General features: G+C 56.7%; 1 protein-coding gene across 1 annotated transcript in view; it reads left to right on the top strand.

Moving 5' to 3' along the window:
* The first annotated feature begins 312 nt into the window (after window positions 1-312).
* Window positions 313-21,005, top strand: part of EEIG1 (estrogen-induced osteoclastogenesis regulator 1) — a 34,581-nt gene continuing 13,888 nt past the window's right edge. The window contains exon 1 of the mRNA XM_047070085.1: window positions 313-855. Coding sequence (XP_046926041.1) covers window positions 710-855 — 146 coding nt within the window. The 5' untranslated portion in view covers window positions 313-709. The remainder of the gene's footprint in view (window positions 856-21,005) is intronic.

Genomic DNA, 21,005 nt, shown 5'->3' with positions numbered 1-21,005 from the left:
AGCTCCGCCGGGGCCCGCGGCGCGGGACCCAGGACCGAAGAGGAGGCGGCGCCCCGGCTGCCCGGGCCTGGTGCCCGCCCGGAGGGGGCCGCGGCCGGCCGTTCCCGGCCGGGAGTGTCCCCGTCGCGCCTCCCGGAGAGGCCCCCAGAGCTCCCGGTCGCCCCCTGGGGGTGCCCTCAGCAGTCCCGGACTCACCTGCTAGGGCCGCCCCGCTCCCAGGTGCGGGGGCGTGTGCGCGGCGAGGGCGCCTCCCCCGGCCGCCAGCGGGGCGGGGGCGGGGCCGCCCGCCGCCCTCGGCCTCCCCGGTCCGCCAGCCGCGCCCGGTAGCGCGGCTGAGAGCTCCCCGGGGACCGCGGTGCGGGATGCTGCCCTCCAGCGCGGCCGGTCTCTCGCCGCCCGCCACCCCTACCCCTGCCTCCTGGGCCATGCCCCGCTGTTTACATGCCGGTGAAGCCCCCGGCCACTCCGAGCCCCTCCGAGCCCCGGCTCCCAGACGGTGAAGCCAGCCGGCCCGCGAACTGGACTGGTCGCTCAGACCTGGGCCCTCCGGACTCAGATCTCCGCCCGCTCGGCCGCCTTCGCCACCATCTGGGCGGGATCCGGCTCTGATGTTTTGAGGAGGGGGTGTGGTGTAGGGAAAGGAATCCTGGGGATTTCTGGCTTCCCCCCTTTTTTGGCCTTCGGGGCTTCAGACTCAGGGAACTCGCTCATGGCTTTCTTGATGAAGAAGAAGAAATTCAAATTTCAAACCACTTTCACCCTGGAGGAGCTGACTGCGGTCCCCTTCGTGAACGGAGTCCTCTTCTGCAAAGTCCGGCTGCTGGATGGCGGGGATTTTGTCAGCTTGTCGTCAAGGTAGGAGCTGGGGCAGTCGCGCCTGCAGGGGAGGGGGATGATGAGCCAGATCTAGTCACTTGGCACGTGGAAGCGCCCTTGTGGGCCCAGGGAGTTCTGGGGATTATGTGTGTCTGGGGCAGGTTTGCACAAGGCAGGGCTGAGTGATCTGGGAGGTCTGGGCCTGAGAAGCTGGCAGGGTGCCGGGCACCCGTCTGCAGGTGACCAGCTGGTTAGGTGGGGGTTCATTCTTTCAGCCCGTCTTGGGGCCCTGCATGCCGGCCCATTCCTCAGACTTGCACAAAGAGCCCACCAGGGTTTGTGCCTGGAAGGGCTGAGGCAATCAGGAGTATTCCAGGCCACCTTGCACCCAGCTGGCCGCTTGGGCTGTCATATGATTTAGAGACTGGGCCAGCCACAGGTTCCCAGGCACTCCTGGTCTGGATGGAGGGAGGTGGCTAGGTTTTGGCCTGCCCAGCCCTCTCTGAGTGACTGTCCTCTTTTGGCTGGGGCTGGGTTGTTTTGCATTGCAAATGCCCTTGTTAAGGAGGCTGCCACTCTCTCAGAAAGAGGCCCAATCCAGTTTGGTTTTGTGTTCTTCCCCATCCTGCAGGTCCAGCTGTCCAGCTCATTGCTGAGGGTGACTGAGTTCCCAAGCTGCCCCCACTGAATGGGCCCACCTGGGATTACATAGTTTGGGCCTGTGGTGGGGAGAGTGTCTCTGAGTCTGACAGATGGGGGTTTGAGTCCTGGATCTGTCACTTTCTGGGCCCAGTGCAGGTCTCTGTAAGAGTTGTGGAGAAGTTTCAGTAGATAGAATGCAGTACCAGGGCCTGGGACATGTGCCTAGGACATGCTGGTTCCCTTCCCTGGTCTGTCCCTTTGCTCCTCAGACCTCCTTGTGGGCCCAGTTGGCTGGAGCTGCTTCGTGGTTCTGCAATGGAGAAACTGAGGCCCAGAAAGAGGAAGTAAGGGCTTTCCAGGGACCTCACAGGAGGTAGTTGTCAACTTGGCCTATTTGGAGACCTGTTGGATGAATCTGGTGATCTGGGAGGACGGGTGCGGGGCGTGGGGTAGGGGGTGGGTGGGCATACAGCCTAACCCAGATTTAGGAATCTCCGGTGTGGACAGGGTGGGGTGCCTTTTCTCTGCACTTGGGCCCACTTAGGCCCGGAGGCTCCCCAGTCTGCCAGGAATTGCTTATCTGAGGAATTCAGAGAAGGGCTGCCCTTTGCTGTGGGGGCTGGTGGCGGTCCTCCGCTGCCTGGGAAGCCTGTGATCCCGTGGCCACCCACATAGCAGCACAAGGTTTCGGGGATGGGGTTGTGTTCAGAGCTAGGGCCTGGGGTCGGCCACTCACGGCCGGGTGACCTTGGGCGAGTTACCTAACCTCTTGGATTCCAAGAACCAGCATTTGTTGGTGCTGTGCTGCCTGTTTTATTAGCACTTCTTCCTTAATTCCTTGACTATGCCATGGAGCCGGGTCCAGGTGGGGAGGGAGGGGGCGCTGTAGGATTTTTATCCCCATTTTACAGAGGTGAAAACTGAGGCTCAGGGAAGGAGTGATTTGCCTGAGCAAATACAGCAGAGCCCAGATTCAGAGTTGGGGTGTGCTTTTAACCACTACCCTCTTCTACCTTTGAGCCTTTGTTGCCTTGTCTGTGAAGTGGGAGAAGTCACACCTGTCCCTAGAGTTGTGAGGATCATGGGTAATGTCTGTGCCTGTTGTTGCAGCAGTTGTAGTTACTGTGGCAGAGGGAGGGGTCCAGGCCCCAGGCCCCAGCCGTCCTGTGTCTTGGAGGGACCAGCTGGAGTCAGCAGAGGGTCTATATGTGAGCAGGGTATTGGATCCCGTTGAGGAACCGGTATTCAGCCCCAGACTGAGGTCTCCTCCCAGGCACTGGGGCCACCGTCACCCCACCTGGCCCGTCAGCCTTTCCATTGCCATAAAGCTGCCTCCTCATCTAGGAAGCTCTAGAAAGTTCTAGGTTTTGGCCCACAGCGTGTGGATTTCACCCTCTGCCTCCCCTTCTTCCCTCCTGGCAAGGAGCCATGGATTCCCTGAACCCAGCCGAGCCCAAACAGCTTTTCCCAGCCCTCATCCTGGATGAAACCTGAGAGGGTTGTGGAGGGAGGAGCTGACGTTGAGCCCCCAAGGCTGGACGCTTAGTGAGCTCTGGGTACCTGTCTGCTGCTGGGCAGGTGTGGCTGAAGAGAGCAGACAGTGATGTTGGGACCTGAGGCTGCTTTAGAGCTGCTTTGGCTTCTGCCCAGGAGATAGGGGTTCCTGGGCTCCTTTCACCTCCACTCCCATCCCACCCATCCTGTTCTGCAGTCTGGGAGCCCCGCCTCACAGCCCACCCTTCCAGATGGCCAAGGCCCCATTGTTTTGGAGTTCGAATCGGGTCAGAGGTGATGAGACCTGCTCAGATCCTGGGCCCAGATCCAACAGCATACGCTTCCCAACCCCAGGGACCCCTGGGATGGCCCAGAGACTGCTGGTGGCGGCATGGGGGTTGTGTGAGTGAGGCAGGCCTGAGGCCCCACCCCTGCAGCACCCGCCTTCCTAGCTGGAGTGTTTCCTTATGTTGGGTACCATGGCAACAGCCGGGTACACAGCTCCAGCCTGACCCAATTTGAGCAGGTAGAACAGGTGGTATGTCGCGCTGTTCCCCAGCCTCAGCTTTCTGAGGCCTCCTTACGAACAGTGACGCTCACAGCTACCATATTCCGAGGGCCGGCGCTACGTGCCCGGTGCCGTGCTCAGTGTTCTGCAAGCGGTATGTCCGCTAATCCTCTTGGTCACCCGGAGGGGCACCAAGGCCGGAGAGGTGAAGTCACGTGCCAGTCACCCATCTGGTAATGCAGTTGGGAAGATAACCTTTTTATCATTAGGGTTTAAACTGCCTTTGATGTGTACTTACCGTGTGCCAGGGACCTGCCGAGCACCTTGGATGTGTGATCGGTTGAGCCCTGGAACCGCTCCATGAGCTGATGAGGAAACTGGGGTCAGGACACCTGAAGTGATGGGCCCGTGTCACTCAGCTAGGGAGTGGCAGGGCTGTGATTTAAATCGGGCAGGCCCAGCTCCGAAGTCCTGCCTTGCCTTGGTAGCAGAGGGCTGGAAGCAGCTACAGCCCATGTGATATCCTCAGACTTTTGAAGAAGGTTCTTTTTATTGGGCTGGGTCCAGATTGGGAAAGTCCGGATTTGGATACTTTCTAGGCACCAAGCTAGGTCCTGTGACATCTGAGGAAAAGGGGCCCTAGGGCCACAGGTGGGGGTGAAGCTAAAATCGCTGCTGTGGATTTGGGGCCAGGCATGGGCTGGCACTGGGGCAGAGTAGGCATTTGCCCAGGTCCCTGCCTGGAGGCCTTCCAGGCAGATGCATCCAAATGGCATCTGGAAGGCTTTCCCGGGGTCCTGGGAGGGATGCCGAGGTCCCAGCCAAGTCTGGTGAGTTGGGAGGCAGCAGGCTGGGCCGTGGTCTCTCCAGGGCAGGGTGCAGGCTTCCAGCCTTGAGCCAATCTATCCTTCAGGCAAGAAGAATCCCAAACATCCCGAGAGGGCTCTGTGCCCGGTTGGCACGGGTCCTGTGGCCCGGCCCATGCACGTGCTGGCGGTGCCAGGGGAGGGAGGGAGAGGGAGGCGCTGATTTACCTTATAGCAAGTCCTCTCAGGAGGAGAGCACCTCCTTAGCCGAAGGGTTGGGGGGCTGGTGCAAATGAGGAGGAGGAGTTGCCGGGCCTGACTGCTCCTGGCCTTGAGGGTCCAGCCGAGGGGCAGGGGAGCAGTGCGGCCTGGTTTGCCCACTAGGATGATGGCTCTTGGCTGCTGAGTGGAGAAGACACAAGGGGGCCTGACCAGCACCCTGTAAGGGCCAGTTGGAATTGGCTGAGCGGGTTTTGCTGGCCCGGCTGCGTGGCGGCAGGGAGAGAGAGAGAAGAGTGGGCAGACTGGAGAGAAGGTTGGCAGGCAGAGTGGGCAGGTGGGTTTCCTGGTCCTGAAGTGACTGGCACCACTATTGCTTAGTGGCTGCTAGAAGATGGAAGTTCAGAGGGTGCACAGTGGCCAAATATCGCTGGGGTTTGGCTGCCCCGTACTGTGCTCTGATAGTTTTTGACAGAGTAAAAATCCAGACTTTCGGTTTCTTTTAAGTTGGGTATCTGGCAACAGTGCCGCGTGGCAGCATTTGGCCCAAGGGGCTTTGCGACTGCCTTCTCCACGGGCTGCCTGCTCTAGGCTCCTGACCCCACTGTACACCCTTGGACTTCTGCCATAGTCTGTCTCCCTCACTTTACTAGGTCCTGCCTGGTCCCCGGGGCCTCTGCAGGAGGCCTTCCTTGTGCGGGCTGGGGGGCATGAGGAGGCAGACACTTGCGGAGAGAGGTCCTGCTGGCGAGCCATAAAGGCCACCCCAGGCAGCCGGGCTGTGGCACCAGGCCAGCCGCTGGGTCCTGCAGGGTCAGACCGTGCTGCTGGTGCCCCTGGTGAAGCCTGAACCTGTCCAGCCTGTGCCTGGCCTTGGTGTCTGCTCCTTGGACCTGGCCTTTGCTGCCAGCTGGCCACACCTTTGGCAGGTGCCACCCTGGCAGCCCTGCCGCCTGTCTCCCAGCCTGGCAGTGGCAGAGCCCTGACCTGAGGCGATCTGAGTCTCTGGAGCCAAGGCTATTCCCTGAGGCCTGTTCCTCACTTCAGGCTCTGTCCTGGTAGCCACTCTGGCCAGGGGTTCTTAGCAGCGATGACATCGTGTGTCTGAGGGCCCTGAGTGCCCTTGAACTCGGCTTGTTCGGTACCTGGAAGTCCTGACTTGCATTTGGGAAGCCTTTCCTGAGCCTTGTGACGGCCACTGGCTTGTCTGCTCACGTGCCTCAGGAGCCTGAGGACTCAGCGTATGGAGTCTGGTGACTGCCATGGGGCGACCGTGCGGTCACTTGCCTGTTGCCGGGGATGGGCAGTACAACACCGTGGCAGCCAGTATGCGTTTATCTTCATCCTGACAGACAGCCACGGCAAGGTTTGAGCAGGCGACAGACATCGGATTTGCTTAGAAAGTGACCTGTAACTTAACATGAGGTGGGGGCAGCGGGGGCGTCTCTCTTCATTATCCATCTTGCCTGGCCAGTGCTTCTAGCTGTAGAGGCACCAGACCAGCTCCCAGGGCTTCAGATGTGCCCTGTGACCCGACGTCTGTCATCTCCTGGGCCTTCTGGCTCTCCGTGAGGTCACACCATGCCGTTGGTGGCCTTGGTGAGGCCTTAAACTGCCCAGTCTGTGCCTGGCAATGGTGTCTGCTTAGGGCTGTGGTTGCAAACCTGTGGTCTCCGCTCTGAGCCATTTTTGGCACCTTGGGCTTGGAAAGGCGCCCACGTGCAGGCTTGGAGTCGCCATCCCCCCGTCCCTACCCAGATGTCAACTGAGAGTGGCCAGCCAGCAGCCCCCTCAGCCAACTTGGTTCAGCGGTCGGGAGGAAGCAGCTCTGATGGAGGACTTTGCGTGTTCGGTCAGGCTGGTGCCTTGCCCCTGCTGTAGGACTGGGAAGGACGTTCCTGTCCTGCCTCTTGCTGCCTGTGTGACCTTGGGCAAGGGACTTAGTCCTTTAGACCCTACCAAGTGGGGCTGGTTGTGCCTGCCTCGCAGTGTTCTTGGGAGGACGCAGTGAGATAATGCCTGTCAAGCGTCCAGCTTGGCTTCTGGCACATGCTAGAAGCACAGTGCACACTGCAGTCCATCCTCCCGTCCCTGGACTGGGTCACAGCGGTGGGCTGGGTGCACACCTCAGTTCCCACCCCCTTTGCCCACTGGTCCTGTGGCAGCTGGCACTTGTTTGTGGGCCAGGACTGACCGGAGTGCTGTGGAGAGAGCGCACTTTCCCCAGGGGGCTCTCTGCCTTCCAGAAGTGGGGGAGTGGGCGAGGAGCACATTTAGTGTCTAAGGGGCGTGCTAGCATGCTGGAGCACAGGGTCTCGGTGGGTCTCCGTGACCGTGCCTTTTCTTTTTTTTTTAGTTTATTTATTTTTTAAGAGAGAGAGAGAGAGAGGGCAGAGGAGGGGCAGAGAGAGAATCCCAAGCAGGCTTCTTGCTGTCGGCACCAAGCCTAATGTGCAGCTCGAACCCAGAAGCACTGCGAGATCATGACCTGAGCCGAGATCAAGACTGGACACTTAACCGACTGAGCCACCCAGGCGCCCCAGTGGGTCTCCGTGCTTTTTTGCCCCCATTGGTTAGAACCTTGGGGTGCTTGGCTCTGAGCCAGAGAGAGCTGGGGCACTCTCCCCAGGAGGGCCTGGGCTGGGGTGGGGTGGGCTCCTGCCTGCGGGAAGGGACCCTCTCCACAGCCACCTTTGGAACCCACTCTGATAGGCTGAAGATAGCCCCCCCACTCGAGGTGGAGGTCCCCGGTGTCAGACTCTGTGGAGGCGGGAGCGGGTGAGGAAGCCAGGGGCCCCTCAGTGGGTGCGAGGCCCCTGGCGCTCCCTTGGCTCCCACCGGACCTCACTCTTCTAGCTATTTGTTTCTGCAGTTACTTTGACCTCAGGCTCCCTTCCCCCACTGCTTCACTCAGCTAAACTCCTGCTCAGCCCAAGAGCCACCTCCTCTGGGAAGCCCCCCCTGGATTCTTTTGCCCTGTACACCCACTATGGGCCCTTATCTTGGGACACTATAGGCTGTGTCCCTGTCTCTTCGCTTCTTCCCCGGACTGGGCAGGAGCGGCCTCCATTGCATCTTAGTCCTGGGACTTGCTGCTGTTGGTCGTTGGCTGGCACGGGGCTGGGACTTTTCTCTCTTGGCACCAAACCAGCGTGGGCACTGATGGTGCTGGATCGTGTGCCGGATCGTGTGCCGGCCACTGCCAGCTGCTTGGGTCCAGCCCCTCCCCACCCCGGGGCCAGAGGTATCAGTCCGTGTCAGGAGCAGCCCTCACCCGCATAGCGGGCAGCTGGGCACCACCATGGGCTCAGAGGGTGTGATGGAGAGGCAGCTGGGGGCACTGATGGGTTGTGGGAGGTGGGGATGCTCCTGGTGGGATGCGGAGGACAAGGGGGTTGGGGCCCGCCCCGGGCTCTGCTGTTGGACCTTGGCAGCTGCTCGCTGGCTCTGTGACTGTGGCCAGAGGCCTTGTCCTCTCAGCCTTGGTTTCTTCCTCCATGGTGTGGGGGTGCTCATATGGGGGCGGGGGGCTACCTGTTCAGCACAGGGCCACGTACCTGGCAGCCAAACACAGACGAAACTTTCTGAGAGGGGAGAAGGTGCATACAGCCCAGGGCTCGGGAGGGCTCTGGGAAGGAAGGCAGAAGTCTGGGTCCTGTTCGCAGGCCCGGCATCTTCTCCTCCCATTGCTTCCTCTCTGCAAGCAGACACGTGGGGGCAGCACACCTGTGGCCCTCAGTCCCTCAGGGATAATTTTCTGAACACCTTCTGTGAGTAGGGCCCGTGGTGGCTCCTGGGGGCAAAGTCCTACAATCACAGCCCTCCCCCACCACACACAGGAAGCGATGCTGGGTTTGGTCCCAGTGAGGAGTGGGCAGGTGGTGGGGAGAAGAGCACCCTGGGGTGGAGGGAGGGCGAGGGCAAGAGTGCTGAGCAGGGAGGAGCCAGTGGCCTGGGGGCTTGGAGTGGCAGGAGGCCATGGGAGGAGGGGGTTGGACCTTTCCCAGGCGGGGGAGCCGGTGGAGGAGTCAGATCGCTTAGGACCAGGGGCAGCCATGGTGTTGACCGCCTGGGGCTCCAGTTTGCAGAAGGGGAGGTGGCTTTCAGCTGAGAGGGCAGCTTCCCACCTCGGTCATCATGGAATGGTTCAAAAACAAGGCTCGAGCCTCCACCGCTGCTCCTCACAACTAGGACGGGCGTCACAAACGACATTGAGGGAAGGAAGCAGACAGGAGCACGTTGTGTGATGTTGTTTATATAAAGTTCAAAAACAATCTGATTCAAAACCCACCTGATACAGGTCAGGATGAGGTTATCTTTGCCGGGTGGCTGTCATGCCTGGGAGGGACTTCTGAGGCCTGTCCTCTTCCTTGGGGGCCGGTTACAGGGCTGTGCTGAGACTCTGGGAGCTGAACACTGAGGATGTGTGTGCACACATGTGTGTCAGCAACAGCCGTGAGACCTCCCACGCCTTCGGGAGTGCTGGGCGCCTCTAGACAAAACTGAAGCTCCTTCTTGGGTGCCGGAAGCCTGGAGGAGGTCCTCAGTCTTGCTGGAAGGGCGGTCTGAACCGTCCTGACCTGATAAGCATCGCTCCTGTTTACGAGGCCATAACTCATCTTGGCAGCTGCCAGCGGTCGTCTCCGGCTGCAGATTTTCCTTCTGCTGCTCGCAAACCCCAGCAGGGGCTTCTGGACAGCAGGGCTTGGCAGTTCAGAGGGAGGAGTGGCTCTTGAGGCTGCCAGACCACGGGATCTCGCTAAGCCTTGCTTTCCTAGTCTGTGAAATGGGGTGATAAGCTATTTGGTGTGGGATTAAGTAGATTAACACCTGTTGTGTACCCAGCATAGCCCCTGGCACAGAGTACGTGCTCAGCGAAGGCTGGCAGTGATTGCTGTTAATCCAGGGCAGTTATTGGAGGGGATCCACGGGTGGGACAGAAAGGAAAAATCCACGTTCCTCCATTTCTCCTTTTAACTGTTTCTCTTCTCTCTTCCTGTTTTTCACCCAGTCAGCAAACATTTGTGATTCGAGCCAGGCTACTGCCCTGACCCTGCACTGGGCACTGGGCCCAGCAGTGGCCAAGACAGCCATGGCCCCTGACCTGGGGGCCCATGAGCCGGGGGAGACCATTAGTCGCAACCATGCTCAGAGAAGTACTGAGCACCGAGGGGGAGGGGAGGCATTGGCTTCTCCCTCCTGCTCTGGCCCTGCCCCATTTTTTGGGAATGGCCCTTTGACTGACTGGGTACTCTCTGTGAATGCCAAGAGAAGGCTCCAGCCCCTTCTGAAGATTTTGAGTTGGCTGAAGAGGAATCACATGGACATGAGTGAGAATGGCCATGCCCGGTTTGGATGCAGACAAGACTGATGCCCAGGCTTATTCGGGGGGTATCTTCAGCGTCCCCCTCAGGCCCAGCTCAGTGTAGCTAATGCTCAGTTAATGTATATGGCATAAGTGAATGACAGAGGCAGTGATTGGCCCAGGGTCAGAGCATGAGTCTGTAGGAGAATCAGGTGTCAAGGAGGAGGTAGAGAATGGTGAGTGATGGCCTCATGGTTCCACCTGACCCTGAGCTTTCTGTCCTGTGGTTGGAATCTCGGAGAAATGCTGAAGATGGCTGGTAAAACAGGTCTGAGTCTGTGAGGAGACATGACTCTGAGTCTGAGTGGTCTCTGAGTATTCCTTGGTCACTTCAGAAGACCAGGGAGCCATGTGCGGGGCAGTGGGAACAGCTGGGGACAGATGCAGAGGTAGCAATAACTCTCGACGCCTTGGACTCTGTGGAGAGCCAGAGGACATGGCCCAGCCACAGCTGGGAGGCCCTCTTCCTGGAGACGGAAAGAGCATTGCACGAAGGCCCATGGCAGCCCTTGTTGAGAGCAGGGCTGTGAAGGTCACTGATTTAGTCATTGGATACTTACTGAGTACCTACTATGTGCCAGGTGTCATCCCAGGACTCAGAAGCAGCAGTGAGTGAGACAAAGGCCCTGCGTCCAGGAGTCCCACGCTCTGAGACACAGGAGCCTTGTTTTGTTTTCACCTAAGACCCAGACCCAGAAGAGGAAGTGATTTGTCCAGCTACAGTAGTTGGGGGAAGGGTGCTTACCTGGAAGGCCTAGCGGGGTTGGATAGGGGCTCAGAGGACAGGGACACACCCGTGACTCACTTATGTCCAGCCATTCAAGGAACAGGACTCTGGGGATGGGATTCCCTCCCCCCTGTTTGTCTTCCTTGGATGATTCAAACGCCACCCAGATGTGAGTCAGCCAAGAGCAGCTTGGGCCACCTGCCGGGTTCAAGGCCTGGGGAAATATCTAGATATATGGTCCTGGGGTGGGCAAGGGGAGGCTCAGTTAGGAGCCTGGCTTCCTGCTTCCGACGGTTGCAGCCACATCCCCCATTCCACGTGAGTGCCCTCTGGGGGTGGGCTCGTGAGGTCAGGCTTGGTGGGCCAGATAAGCACCTCCTGTGTGAGCAGAGGACTTCTTGAGAGTTTGCTCATCTGTGAAGTAGGTGGCGGTCGTGTCTGCAGAGAGTTAATGCTTGAGTAGCACCTGGCACGTGTGCCTGGATACCTAGGAAACAGGAGCCAGGCTGGGTCACACTGGGTGGTGGGGTGCGTGGGATTGGATCAGCACTTGGTCAAAGCTAGCAGTCTCCTTTGGACCCCTTCAATGGCCCGCTCTCCTCTTGGGCTCTAAGAACAAGAGGGAATGGCCCACCGTTGTCAGTTGAGAAGAGCGTCCATAGGCCCTCGCCTGCGTGGTGGGGAGGCCACCTACATGGCCTGACTGGGTGCAGAAGGCTGGGGCAGAGAGGCTATGTGCCTGTGTCTGCAAAATGGGGAAGCTGGCACCTGCCCGCTTTTGGGGTTTTGATCCAGCTCAGGGTTGTGGGGCTGATGAATGGCAGGATTCAAACTCAGGTGCATGTGACTCCAGAATCCTACTCCTAACCCTGAAGCTTCCCCACTAAGCCTGAGTGGTTTGGCTGACCCCCTACCCCTTTTCCGGTGTGGAGTTTCTGAAGCCCCCAGGGGGCTGTCCATTCTGTACTTCCATGGGTCACTTGCTGATGCCAGCCTTTGCTCCTGGGCCAACAGCAGGACTCCTATTGGCAGGGGAGCAGAGAAGAGGTCTCGGGGCGGCCCGGGGCCCCCTCCCTCCACCCGCCCGCCCCCGCCCCTGCCCCCGCCCAGCACTCCGGTGTCAGCACAGAGTGACTGGCTTCTAGGAACTGGCTGCCGCCTCACCCTGTCACTGGCAGTGTCAGAGCCACAGCAAGCTGCTTCCCTGCACGCGGCCCTGAATTCCTGGCAGGAGCCCGATGCCGCTGGGCTGCCACGTTGGCCACGTTGCTGGGATGGGAGCTCGAGCGCCTCACAGCCCCTGGATGGACGCCTTGGCTGCTCCCTGGGGTGGGCCCCTCCCCGGGCGGCTGTGCTCTCTTCTCTTCGGGGAAGCGCAGGCAGATGTTGTGGATTTAAATTGTTTCCTTATTAGACTCTCGCCTCTCCCGGCCTGGGCTGGGTTTCATCAGCCGGGAACCTGGGTTGCATCACTGCGACCGACCGCTCGTTCTTCCAGGAACCCAGCCAAGGGCTGGAGATGATGGAGTGGGTGTGGCTGAGGAGGAGCAGGCTGGGCACCGTGACAGCACCCCCTTCCCCGGGGCTGCTGGACCAGCTGGGAGGGACTTAGGGGGTGCAGCCTCGCTCTGCTTACCTGTCATTGTAGGGGCTAGATGGGAAGAATCCAGGGGCCAGCGTTCTCAGGAACCCAGGAGCACAGCTGGGGCTGAGGGGGTCCCTGGGGTCCCACTCAGTCCTTGCGGATGTGCCCTCTCTTAGGTGGGGGCCCGGCTCCTGCCTCGGAATCACAGGAGGGCGTGTTCCAAAAGTTCGGCCCGAGGCCTGCAGCAGTGTTCTTCACGGGGTGACTTTGTCCCTGGGGAGACAGCTGGCGATGTCTGAAGACAGTTTTGGTGGTCCCAGCTGGCGCTGTACTCCCGGCAGGGTGCTGCTGAATACCCGACGATGCACAGGAGACCCCCCCCCCCACCCCCGCCCCCACAACCCAGAATTTCCATCTCGGGATGGCAGTGGTGCTGAGGTCCAGACACCCTGCAGTCTGTAGCTCTGGCAGGGCCTGGGAATCTGCGTGACGAGCCAAGGACTTTGCGGTGTTCACTCAAGTCCGAGAAGCCCTGTCCTATGGGGCCTTGCCTGTGGCCACGACTGAGCCACTCCCTGCCAGACTGGGGTTCTGTGCTGGCGGGCGGCGGTGGTCACGAGCCGGAGGTGCAGACGAGGCCAGGCGGCTGGGAGGGCGAGGTGCTGAGGCTGGGCGTGGGGTCACACCGGAGGCTGTTCCACGGGCCGCCCCACTGATACCCCGGGTTCCCTTCTCCCGACTCTCTGCTCCTCTGGTGACTGCTGGCCGTGCCGCATCCTTGCTCCAGCTCCAGGGGGAGGCACCGAAGGGCCTAACCGGTTCCCATCTGCAAGGACCCTGGGGGCCATGGACAGCCTGTGGCCAGGAGGTGGCTCCCACCGCACCGATCCCTCGTCACCTGAGTGACGGGGATGCCGGGGCTGCTAAGGCTCTGGGATCTTGCTGCGCTTCCTGGGTCGTGATGCTGGTCTGGGCCGGGTGCCGGGGACGCGGCAGTGAGCCGACTTTGGGGAACCGTGGAGCCTGGCCTCTGAGGTGTCTCCTGCTGGGAGTCCCGAACTTCTCTGAGGGGCCGAGGATGGGGGCTCACTTCAACCTGGCCCGCCACTCCTCACAGCCTTCAAGTGGCTGGGGCCCGGGAAGAAGCACTTCCCGCCTCCCAGGTCCACTTCCTGCTCTTGAGGGGAACGGACACGGGGAAGAAGTGAATCTGTGCCGTGATGTCGGGCCGCCTCAGACTAGCATCCCACCCTGTTGTTCTGTGAGTTGGGACCTATCCTGCCCTTCTCTGGACCTCAGTTTCTTCATCTGTAAATTGGCAATGATAATGGCACACGCCTCATGGGATTGTGGTAAAATTCGGTTGGTCACATATATGAAACACTCTCCTGTAGGGGCGCCTGGGTGGCTCAATCGGTTGAGCGTCCGACTTCGGCTCAGCTCATGATCTCACAGTTCGTGGTTCAAGCCCCGCGTCGGGCTCTGTGCCGACAGCTCAGAACCCGGAGCCTGCTTCAGATTCTGTGTCTCCCTCTCTCTCTGCCCCTCCCCTGCTCATGCTCTGTCTCTCTCTGTCTCAAAAATAAATAAAAACATTTTTAAAAAATTAAAAAAAAAAAAAGAAACACTCTTCCTGTAGAACAAGCTCAATGTACAGGATCTGATTTTACTATTGATTAAATTAAAGATGAGCCTGGAGGGGTGCGGGGGAATGTGGTCTAGAGTGAAAGTCGCACTCCGCTCAGCTCTGTTCTGGGCTCTGGGGAGATAGTGGTGACAGATGAAATGCCATCATCATCTGCGTGAGGCCCCTTGTGGGCCAGCTGCCTTGGTCTCTGACACACGGCAAAGCAGATACTAGGAAGACGCAGCCACCCGCACCGTGTTGACAGAATTCTCTGTGTTCCCCGTCCAGCTGATCAGGAGGAAGGAGCTGGACACGGCACTGCGGAGTCACCCTGTGACAGCCTCAGGCGGTGGGCAGTGTCACCCTTCTGCAGATGAAGAAGCCCGGGCTCCCCGAGACAGACCTCCTGGGGTCACTCACCAACCTGATCCCGCCCCTCCCTGGCCTTGTCCTATCTCTTCCTGGAAGCCACCCCTTTCCCTCTGGGTCTTCCTGGGCCGTTTCCATGACCTAGGACATCTCATCTAATCTTTACCTGGCCAACCTCACCTTGAGGTCCCAGCTCTGGTGTCACTGCCCCAGACCGGGTCAGGCCCCTGTCTGCACTCTCGGAGGCTGGTGGCAGTTATCGGTCACTTGTGTAGTGTCTGTCTCCCCCACTCAACTGGGGACTCCCTCAGGAGGACTGCTCCCGTAGTGTCCCCACACCCACCCGGGGCCTCATGCCAAGCCAGCACCCACAGTAAGTCTTTGTGGATACGTAATAGAGGCCCTGGGATTTGGGGTCAGGGGGGCTCCAAGGGAGTTCTGCTGGCCTGATGACAGCAGCCTGGTGTGGTGCTCTGTCCTATTTCAGGACAACCCAGAAATAACAGAATTCTGCCACTGGGATGGCCACAGTGGGCTGCGGTGGGTGGAGGGCTCACTCTGCCTCCTGGGATTTGGACGTCTAATTGTATATCTTAAAGCTAAAAACAAAACTCCCCTGAAAACCCAGTCTCTGTAATTACCTATCCCTGGCAGCATGGCTCTGGGTACTCATGCCTGAAACCCTAGGCTTGGGGGGTGAGGGGCGCCTGGTCCTGAAGGAGGGCGAGTGTGGGCCCAGACCTTGAATCAGGGAGATGATTTTGCTTTTGACCACCCCTTCCGATCTCACGCCCTTTTTGCATTTCTCGGTTTACATTTCGATTGTAGAAATGATTCTTGGACAGAAATGAAGAAAACGGTCTTGGTCCCTCATCCCACCCCAGCCAGACCTGCTATGAGCTCTCTCCTTCCTTCGACCTGTCCCCTCATGCCAGCACACAGATGAATGAGAATGAGCCCCTTGCCCGGGAGCCCGGAGTCCAGGCTTCTGGATAGTCTCCTCTCTAGGCTTCATCGTCTTTTTAGTTCCATTTTCCCACCTATCCTGAGCCACGTCAGCAGGACAAGCAGAGGGGACGCACAGCCCTGTATGGTTTTTATTTTCTTTTAAGTTTATTTATTTATTTTTTGGGGGGGGGAGGGGTGGAGAGAGACCATCCCAAGCAGACCCTGCACTGTCAGCATAGAGTCCGATGCGGCGCTTGCAACCTTGAGATCACGACCTGAGCGGAAATCAAGAGTTGGCGCCCCAGTCCTGTTTTCTTAACGAACATCTTATTTATGACTTTTCTCCCTAGATGTTCGTTGGTTTTAATTCTTTCACACTCCCTATCTTTCCGAGACAGGCGCTCACTGTGCCTCCTGTCACTGCCCATGTACGCGGAGGCCAAGGGTGCCTAGCCAGGCCCGGTCCCTGTCCCCGGGGCCCACAGTCCATCGAGGTCATAGCAGTGTCACGTGGCACTCACCTGTCAGGGTCCTAGCCACCCATCAGGGGTCTCGCGTGGGGCCTCTGCTGTTGCCGGGGCTCGTTTGCCACGGTGGCTTTGTGGCCTCAGACATCACTGCAATGCTGAGAACTCCCAGACGAGTTCATTTCCCCCTAGTTGTGCTTTAAAAAAAAAAAAAGCCACCTTGATAGTTCCAGTTCGGAAAGAAAAGGACACAGTTGCCCTTCCCCTCATGTCGTCTCTTTGTCCTTCCCTACCCACCTGTGCACACGTGGACGTCCATGATCGATGGCACCTCTCCACGGCTTGGAAGCTTGGGGCCATGACCCCCTCTCCAGTTTCGCCCCCACCGGCCCCCTTGCTTACTCTGCTCCAGCCACACTGGCCTCCTTGGCTTTGTTAAACACGTCAAGGGGCACCTGGGTGGCTCCAACTCTTGATTTCGGCTCAGGTCACGAGCTCACGGTTTGTGAGTTCGAGCCCCACATCGGGCTCTGCGCTGGCAGTACAGAGCCTGCTTGGGATTCTCTCTCTCCCTCTCTCTCTCTCTGCCCCTCCCCTGCTCGTGCTCTCTCCCTCTCTCTCTCTCAAAATAAATAAATAAGCATTTTTAAAAAGTCTCTTAAACATGTCAGGCACGCTCTCACCTCAGGGTCTCTGCACTTAAGCTCTTCCTCCTGCCTGGACGGCTTGTCCCCAGTGCCTGGGTCACTCTCACCTCCTTCAGCACTTTGCTCAGATGTCACCTTCCCTGGTCACCTTTCTCTCACGCTCTCTCCGCCTGGGCACTGCCTGCTTCCCCACCTGGTCCCCTTTTTCCTCCATAGCACTTATGCCACCATCTGATAGGTGTCTGCCCCATTTTGTCGGTCTCCTACTACCCACTGCCAGACTGTAAGTCCCTGGAGGGCAGGAATTTCTGTTTCGTTCGATGTTCGTATCCCCAGGGCCTTCAGCTCTACCTGGCAGCTACCAAGTGCTTAATAAAAGGTTTATGAGCGAATCAAGTCCCTGAGACTTCCACAAGCCCGGCCAGCTCCCCCCTGGGGCTCATGGCAACTGACTTGCTTGACATCCTCATTCCTGCCTTTTTTATGAACAGCCCTCCCCTGCCCCTGAGCCTGTGTTCATCTCCCTCCATCATCCCTCTCCTGAACCTGTGACTCCCTTCCACCCGACTAGGGGTGCCCGAGTCCCTCTCTCCAGAGGTGGCCGTAGGGCCGAGCCCTGGCTGGGCCATCTCTGGCTCTGTGACATGGGCTCTGGACACAGACGTGCTCCTCACAGCTCTGCGACTATGGGTGGGTGACTCAACCTTTCTGAGCCTCACTCAGCGAGGAGTGGCCACGACAGCACGCAACTTTCAGTGTCGAAGGGCTCCAGGTAGCACATGGCAGGCCCTCGGGAAATGGCCGCTGCTGGGTGTTTATTTTACCCTCCCTGTGCCCTCCTGGGGTGGGCCAGGGCGGAGGTGTGAGCCTCTCCCGTGGGAGTGGTGGCATTTAATAGTGTGTATTTAGAGCCCTGTGGAAACAAGGGGGTGGCCCAGCACTGATTCCGGTGAGCCCTGTCCTGGCCCATCTTCCTGCGGAGGGAGAGGAAGGCGCCTGTTACCTGAGCCTGGGAGGGCACCACGTGGCTTTCTCTGGTTCGGCCTGGCAGGCCCACAGGAACCCGGAGAGGGCCTCAGGCTTCCTGGCCGCTCGTTCCCGGGGCAGACTCACAAAGGAGCAGGGAGAGAGCCTACAATCCGATATCGGCTTTTGTTCCCAGACACTAATCCTAATTCCTTGGGGTGTTTCAACATGCCCGACACTGTGAGCGTTCTCCTCAGGTCTCCAGCAGCTGCTTCCGTCGCCTGGGCTGAGTTGAGTGGAGGGGGGGGCGAGTGGAGATCTGAGGGTCCACGTGGAAGCCATGGCCGGCCCCCGGCTTCCCATTTCAGGCTTGGGCCTCTGGCTGCTTTCCACCCTTCCACCCACCTACTCCAGGGTTGCTCTCTGCCTGTGCCTAAAGCCATCGTGGCAAGACAGAGGCACCGTCAGAATAAGATTCAAAGACCTCACCCGGGCCCTTGAGGCCCCTCATGACACCTAACCCCTGCTCCCTCACCAACCACACCCCCTCTGTTTTCTCCATTTTTCTCTCTTTATCCGACCTACCGTGTTTTTTGGTTTTTCACCTGTTTAAAGCACACATTTCAGTGGCTTTTAGTCTCTTGACAGTGTTGTGCAGCCATCAGCACAGTCAATTTTAGAACATTTTCATCACCCCCAAACGGAAACGTCATACCCATTGGCAGTCCCTCGCTATTTTCTCTCGAATCCCCTAGCCCCTGGCAATCACCAACCAGTCTTTCTATCTCTTAGCGATTTGCCCATTCTGGACGTCTCATGTAAGTGGGATCACACAACATGCAGTTTTTTGTGACTGGCTTCTTTCATTTAGCATATCACAAGGTTGAGCCACGGGGTAACAGGTGTTAAGTGCTTAATTTCTTCTGATTGCTGAGCAATAATTCCACTGAATGGATAGACCACGTTTTATGGATTCATTCACCGGTTGATGGATATTTGGGCAGCTTTCGCTTTTGAACTGTTACGAATATCGCTGTATACATTCATGCACAATCTGTTTTTTGTGGACATGTGTTTCATTTCTGTTGGATATACACCTAGGAGCAGCATTGCTGAGTCATAAGGTAACTCTGAGTTGAATGTTTTGAGGACCTGCCAGATTGTTTTCCAAAGGGGGTGCACCGGTTTACATTCCCACCAGCTGTGTAGGAGGGTTCCAGTGTCTCCACCCCCTCGCCATCACTTGTTATTATCGGTCTTGATTATAGCCTTCCCAGTGCGTATGAAGTGGTAACTCGTTATAGTTTTGATTTGTGTGTCCCTGATGGCGAATGACGTTGAGCAGCTGCTCATGTGCTTGTTGGCCATTTGCGTATCTTCTTTGGAGAAATGTGTGTTCAGATCATCTGCCCATTTTTAAATTGGGTTGTTTTTCACTGTTAAGTTGTAAGTGCCCTTTACATATTGGTTGGCGACAATTCCCTTGTGATGTATCTGGTCTGCAGATAGTTTCCTGCATCTGTGGGTTGCCTTCTCACTATTGATTTATTTTTAATTATTTTTAATGTTTATTTTTGAGAGAGGGAGAGAGAGCAGGGGAGGGGCAGAGAGGGGCAGAGAGACAGAATCCAAAGCAGGCTTCAGGCTCTGAGCTGTCAGCACGGAGCCCAATGCAGGGCTCAAACTCATGAACTGTGAGATCATGACCTGAGCCAAAGTTGGACGCTTAACTGATAGCCACCCAAACACCCCTAATGTTTGTTTATTTTTGACAGAGAGCACGCGCACACAAGTGGGGGGCGGGGCAGAGAGAGAGGGAGACACAGAATCCAAAGCAAGGCTCCAGGCTCTGAGCTGTCAGCACAGAGCCTGACACAGGGCTTGAACCCATGAACCACAAGATCATGACCTGAGCTGAAGTCAGATGCTTAACTGACTGAGCCACTGTCTCACTTTCTTCATGGTGCCCTTTGAGTCACAAAAAAGGCTAATTTTGATGAAATCCAGTATTTCTTTTTTTTATGTGTCTATACATTTTTTTAAATGTGTCTTCAATATTGAGAAAGCTGTTTCTTTTTTTAATTTTTATTTATTTATTTTTTTTTTGAGAGAGAGAGTGTGTGTCAGCAAGGGAGGGACAGAGAGATAGGGAGACACAGAATCTGAAGCAGGCTGCAGGTTCTGAGCTGTCAGCACAGAGCCTGACACGGGGCTTGAACTCACGAACCACGAGATCATGACCTGAGCTGAAGTCGGATGCTCAACCGACTGAGCCACCCAGGCGCCCCTGAAATCCAGTATTTCTATCTTTTGTTGCCTGTTCTTTTGGTGTCCTATCTGAGAAACCCTTGCCTAATTCCAGATCACAAAGATTTATCCTATATTTTTTTGAAGAATTTCATAATTTGGGCATTAAAAAAAAAGTTTTTATTTATTTATTTTGAGAGAGAGAGAGCGGGTACACAAGCTGGGGAGGGGAAGAGAGAAGGAGAGAGAATCCCAGGCAGGCTCCACACTGTCAGTCCCGAGCACGATGCAGGGCTCAAACTCACAAACGATGAAATCATGACCTGAGCCCGTCAGTCAGATGCTTAACCATCTGGAACCACCCAGGCGGTTAAGGGTTTGAGCTCTTAAATTTAGGTCTTTGATTCATATTGAGTTAGTTACTGTATGTGGTGTGAGACACGAGTCCTACATCATTCACTCGCACAGGAATATCTCATTGTCCCGGCAACTTTTGTTAAAGACTATCCTCTTCCCCTACTGGCAGGCACCCTTGCTGAAACCCAATTGACCATAAACGTGAAGGTTTATTTCTGAGCTCTTAATTCCATTCCGATGATCTATGTGTCCATCCTTAGGCCAGAACCATCTTTTCTTGATTATGGTGGCTTTGTAGAAGTTTTGCAGCCAAAGACATTGAATCCTTTGATTATGCTCTGTTCCACTTTTTCTAGATGCTTTGACTATCCTGGTTCCTTAAATTTCGAAGGTTTAGGGCCAATGTGTCAAATTTCTACAAAGAAGCCAGCTGAGATTGTGTTAAATTTTTAGATCAATTTGCTAGTATTGTCACACCAAGATTAGATCTTTTGAAACATGACTGTAGGATGTGTTTCCATTTATTTAGATCTTCTTGAATTTCTTTCAATAATGTTTGGTAGTTTTCAGAGAATATATTTTGTACTTCTTTCGTTAAATTTGATTCTATTTATTGTGTTCTTTTGGGCTTTTCTGTAAATGGAATTATTTCCTTCATTTCATTGTGGATGTTCACCAGTATATAGAAATAATGGATTTTTGTTTACTGATCTTGTATCCTGAAACCTTGCTAAACTCTTGTATTCTGATAGTTTTTAGTGGATTCTTTGTGATTTTCTACATACAAGCTCAAATTATCTGCCAATAAAGGTAATTCTAGTTCTTTCCGCCCACTACCATTTCTTTTTCTAGTTTGCTTGACCTCGTTTTTGTCCCACCACAATGTAAGCCGGTCACTGCGGTGGTCCCAGTGTGTAGGACAGGGACTGGCACATATTTGAATGAGTGGGTGGAACCAGCATGGTTGCGGCAGGGGCTGCTCCCCAGCCCAGAGCCCCTGCTCCCCCTGTGGCACCCGCTTCTTGAAGGTCCCTGCCACGTCTGCTGGGGGTTGGGCACTCTTCTCCCTCCCCCTCGTCTCTAGCCCCAACCTTTTCTGTTTGTGCCAGTACTGGGGCTGCAGGGAGTCGCTGGGGCTCCCCTTCCTAACAAGGTCAGAGCACGTTGGGGACAGTCCCTCTGGACCCCCAGTGTCTTCATCACGCGAGACACGTC

This window comes from Lynx rufus, unplaced genomic scaffold (genome assembly GCF_022079265.1).
Source record: "Lynx rufus isolate CCGP_SWC_20201006 ecotype Redwood Valley unplaced genomic scaffold, mLynRuf1.p SCAF_10, whole genome shotgun sequence".
NCBI lineage: Eukaryota > Metazoa > Chordata > Mammalia > Carnivora > Felidae > Lynx > Lynx rufus.
This window is presented reverse-complemented; position numbering and strand designations above follow the sequence as displayed.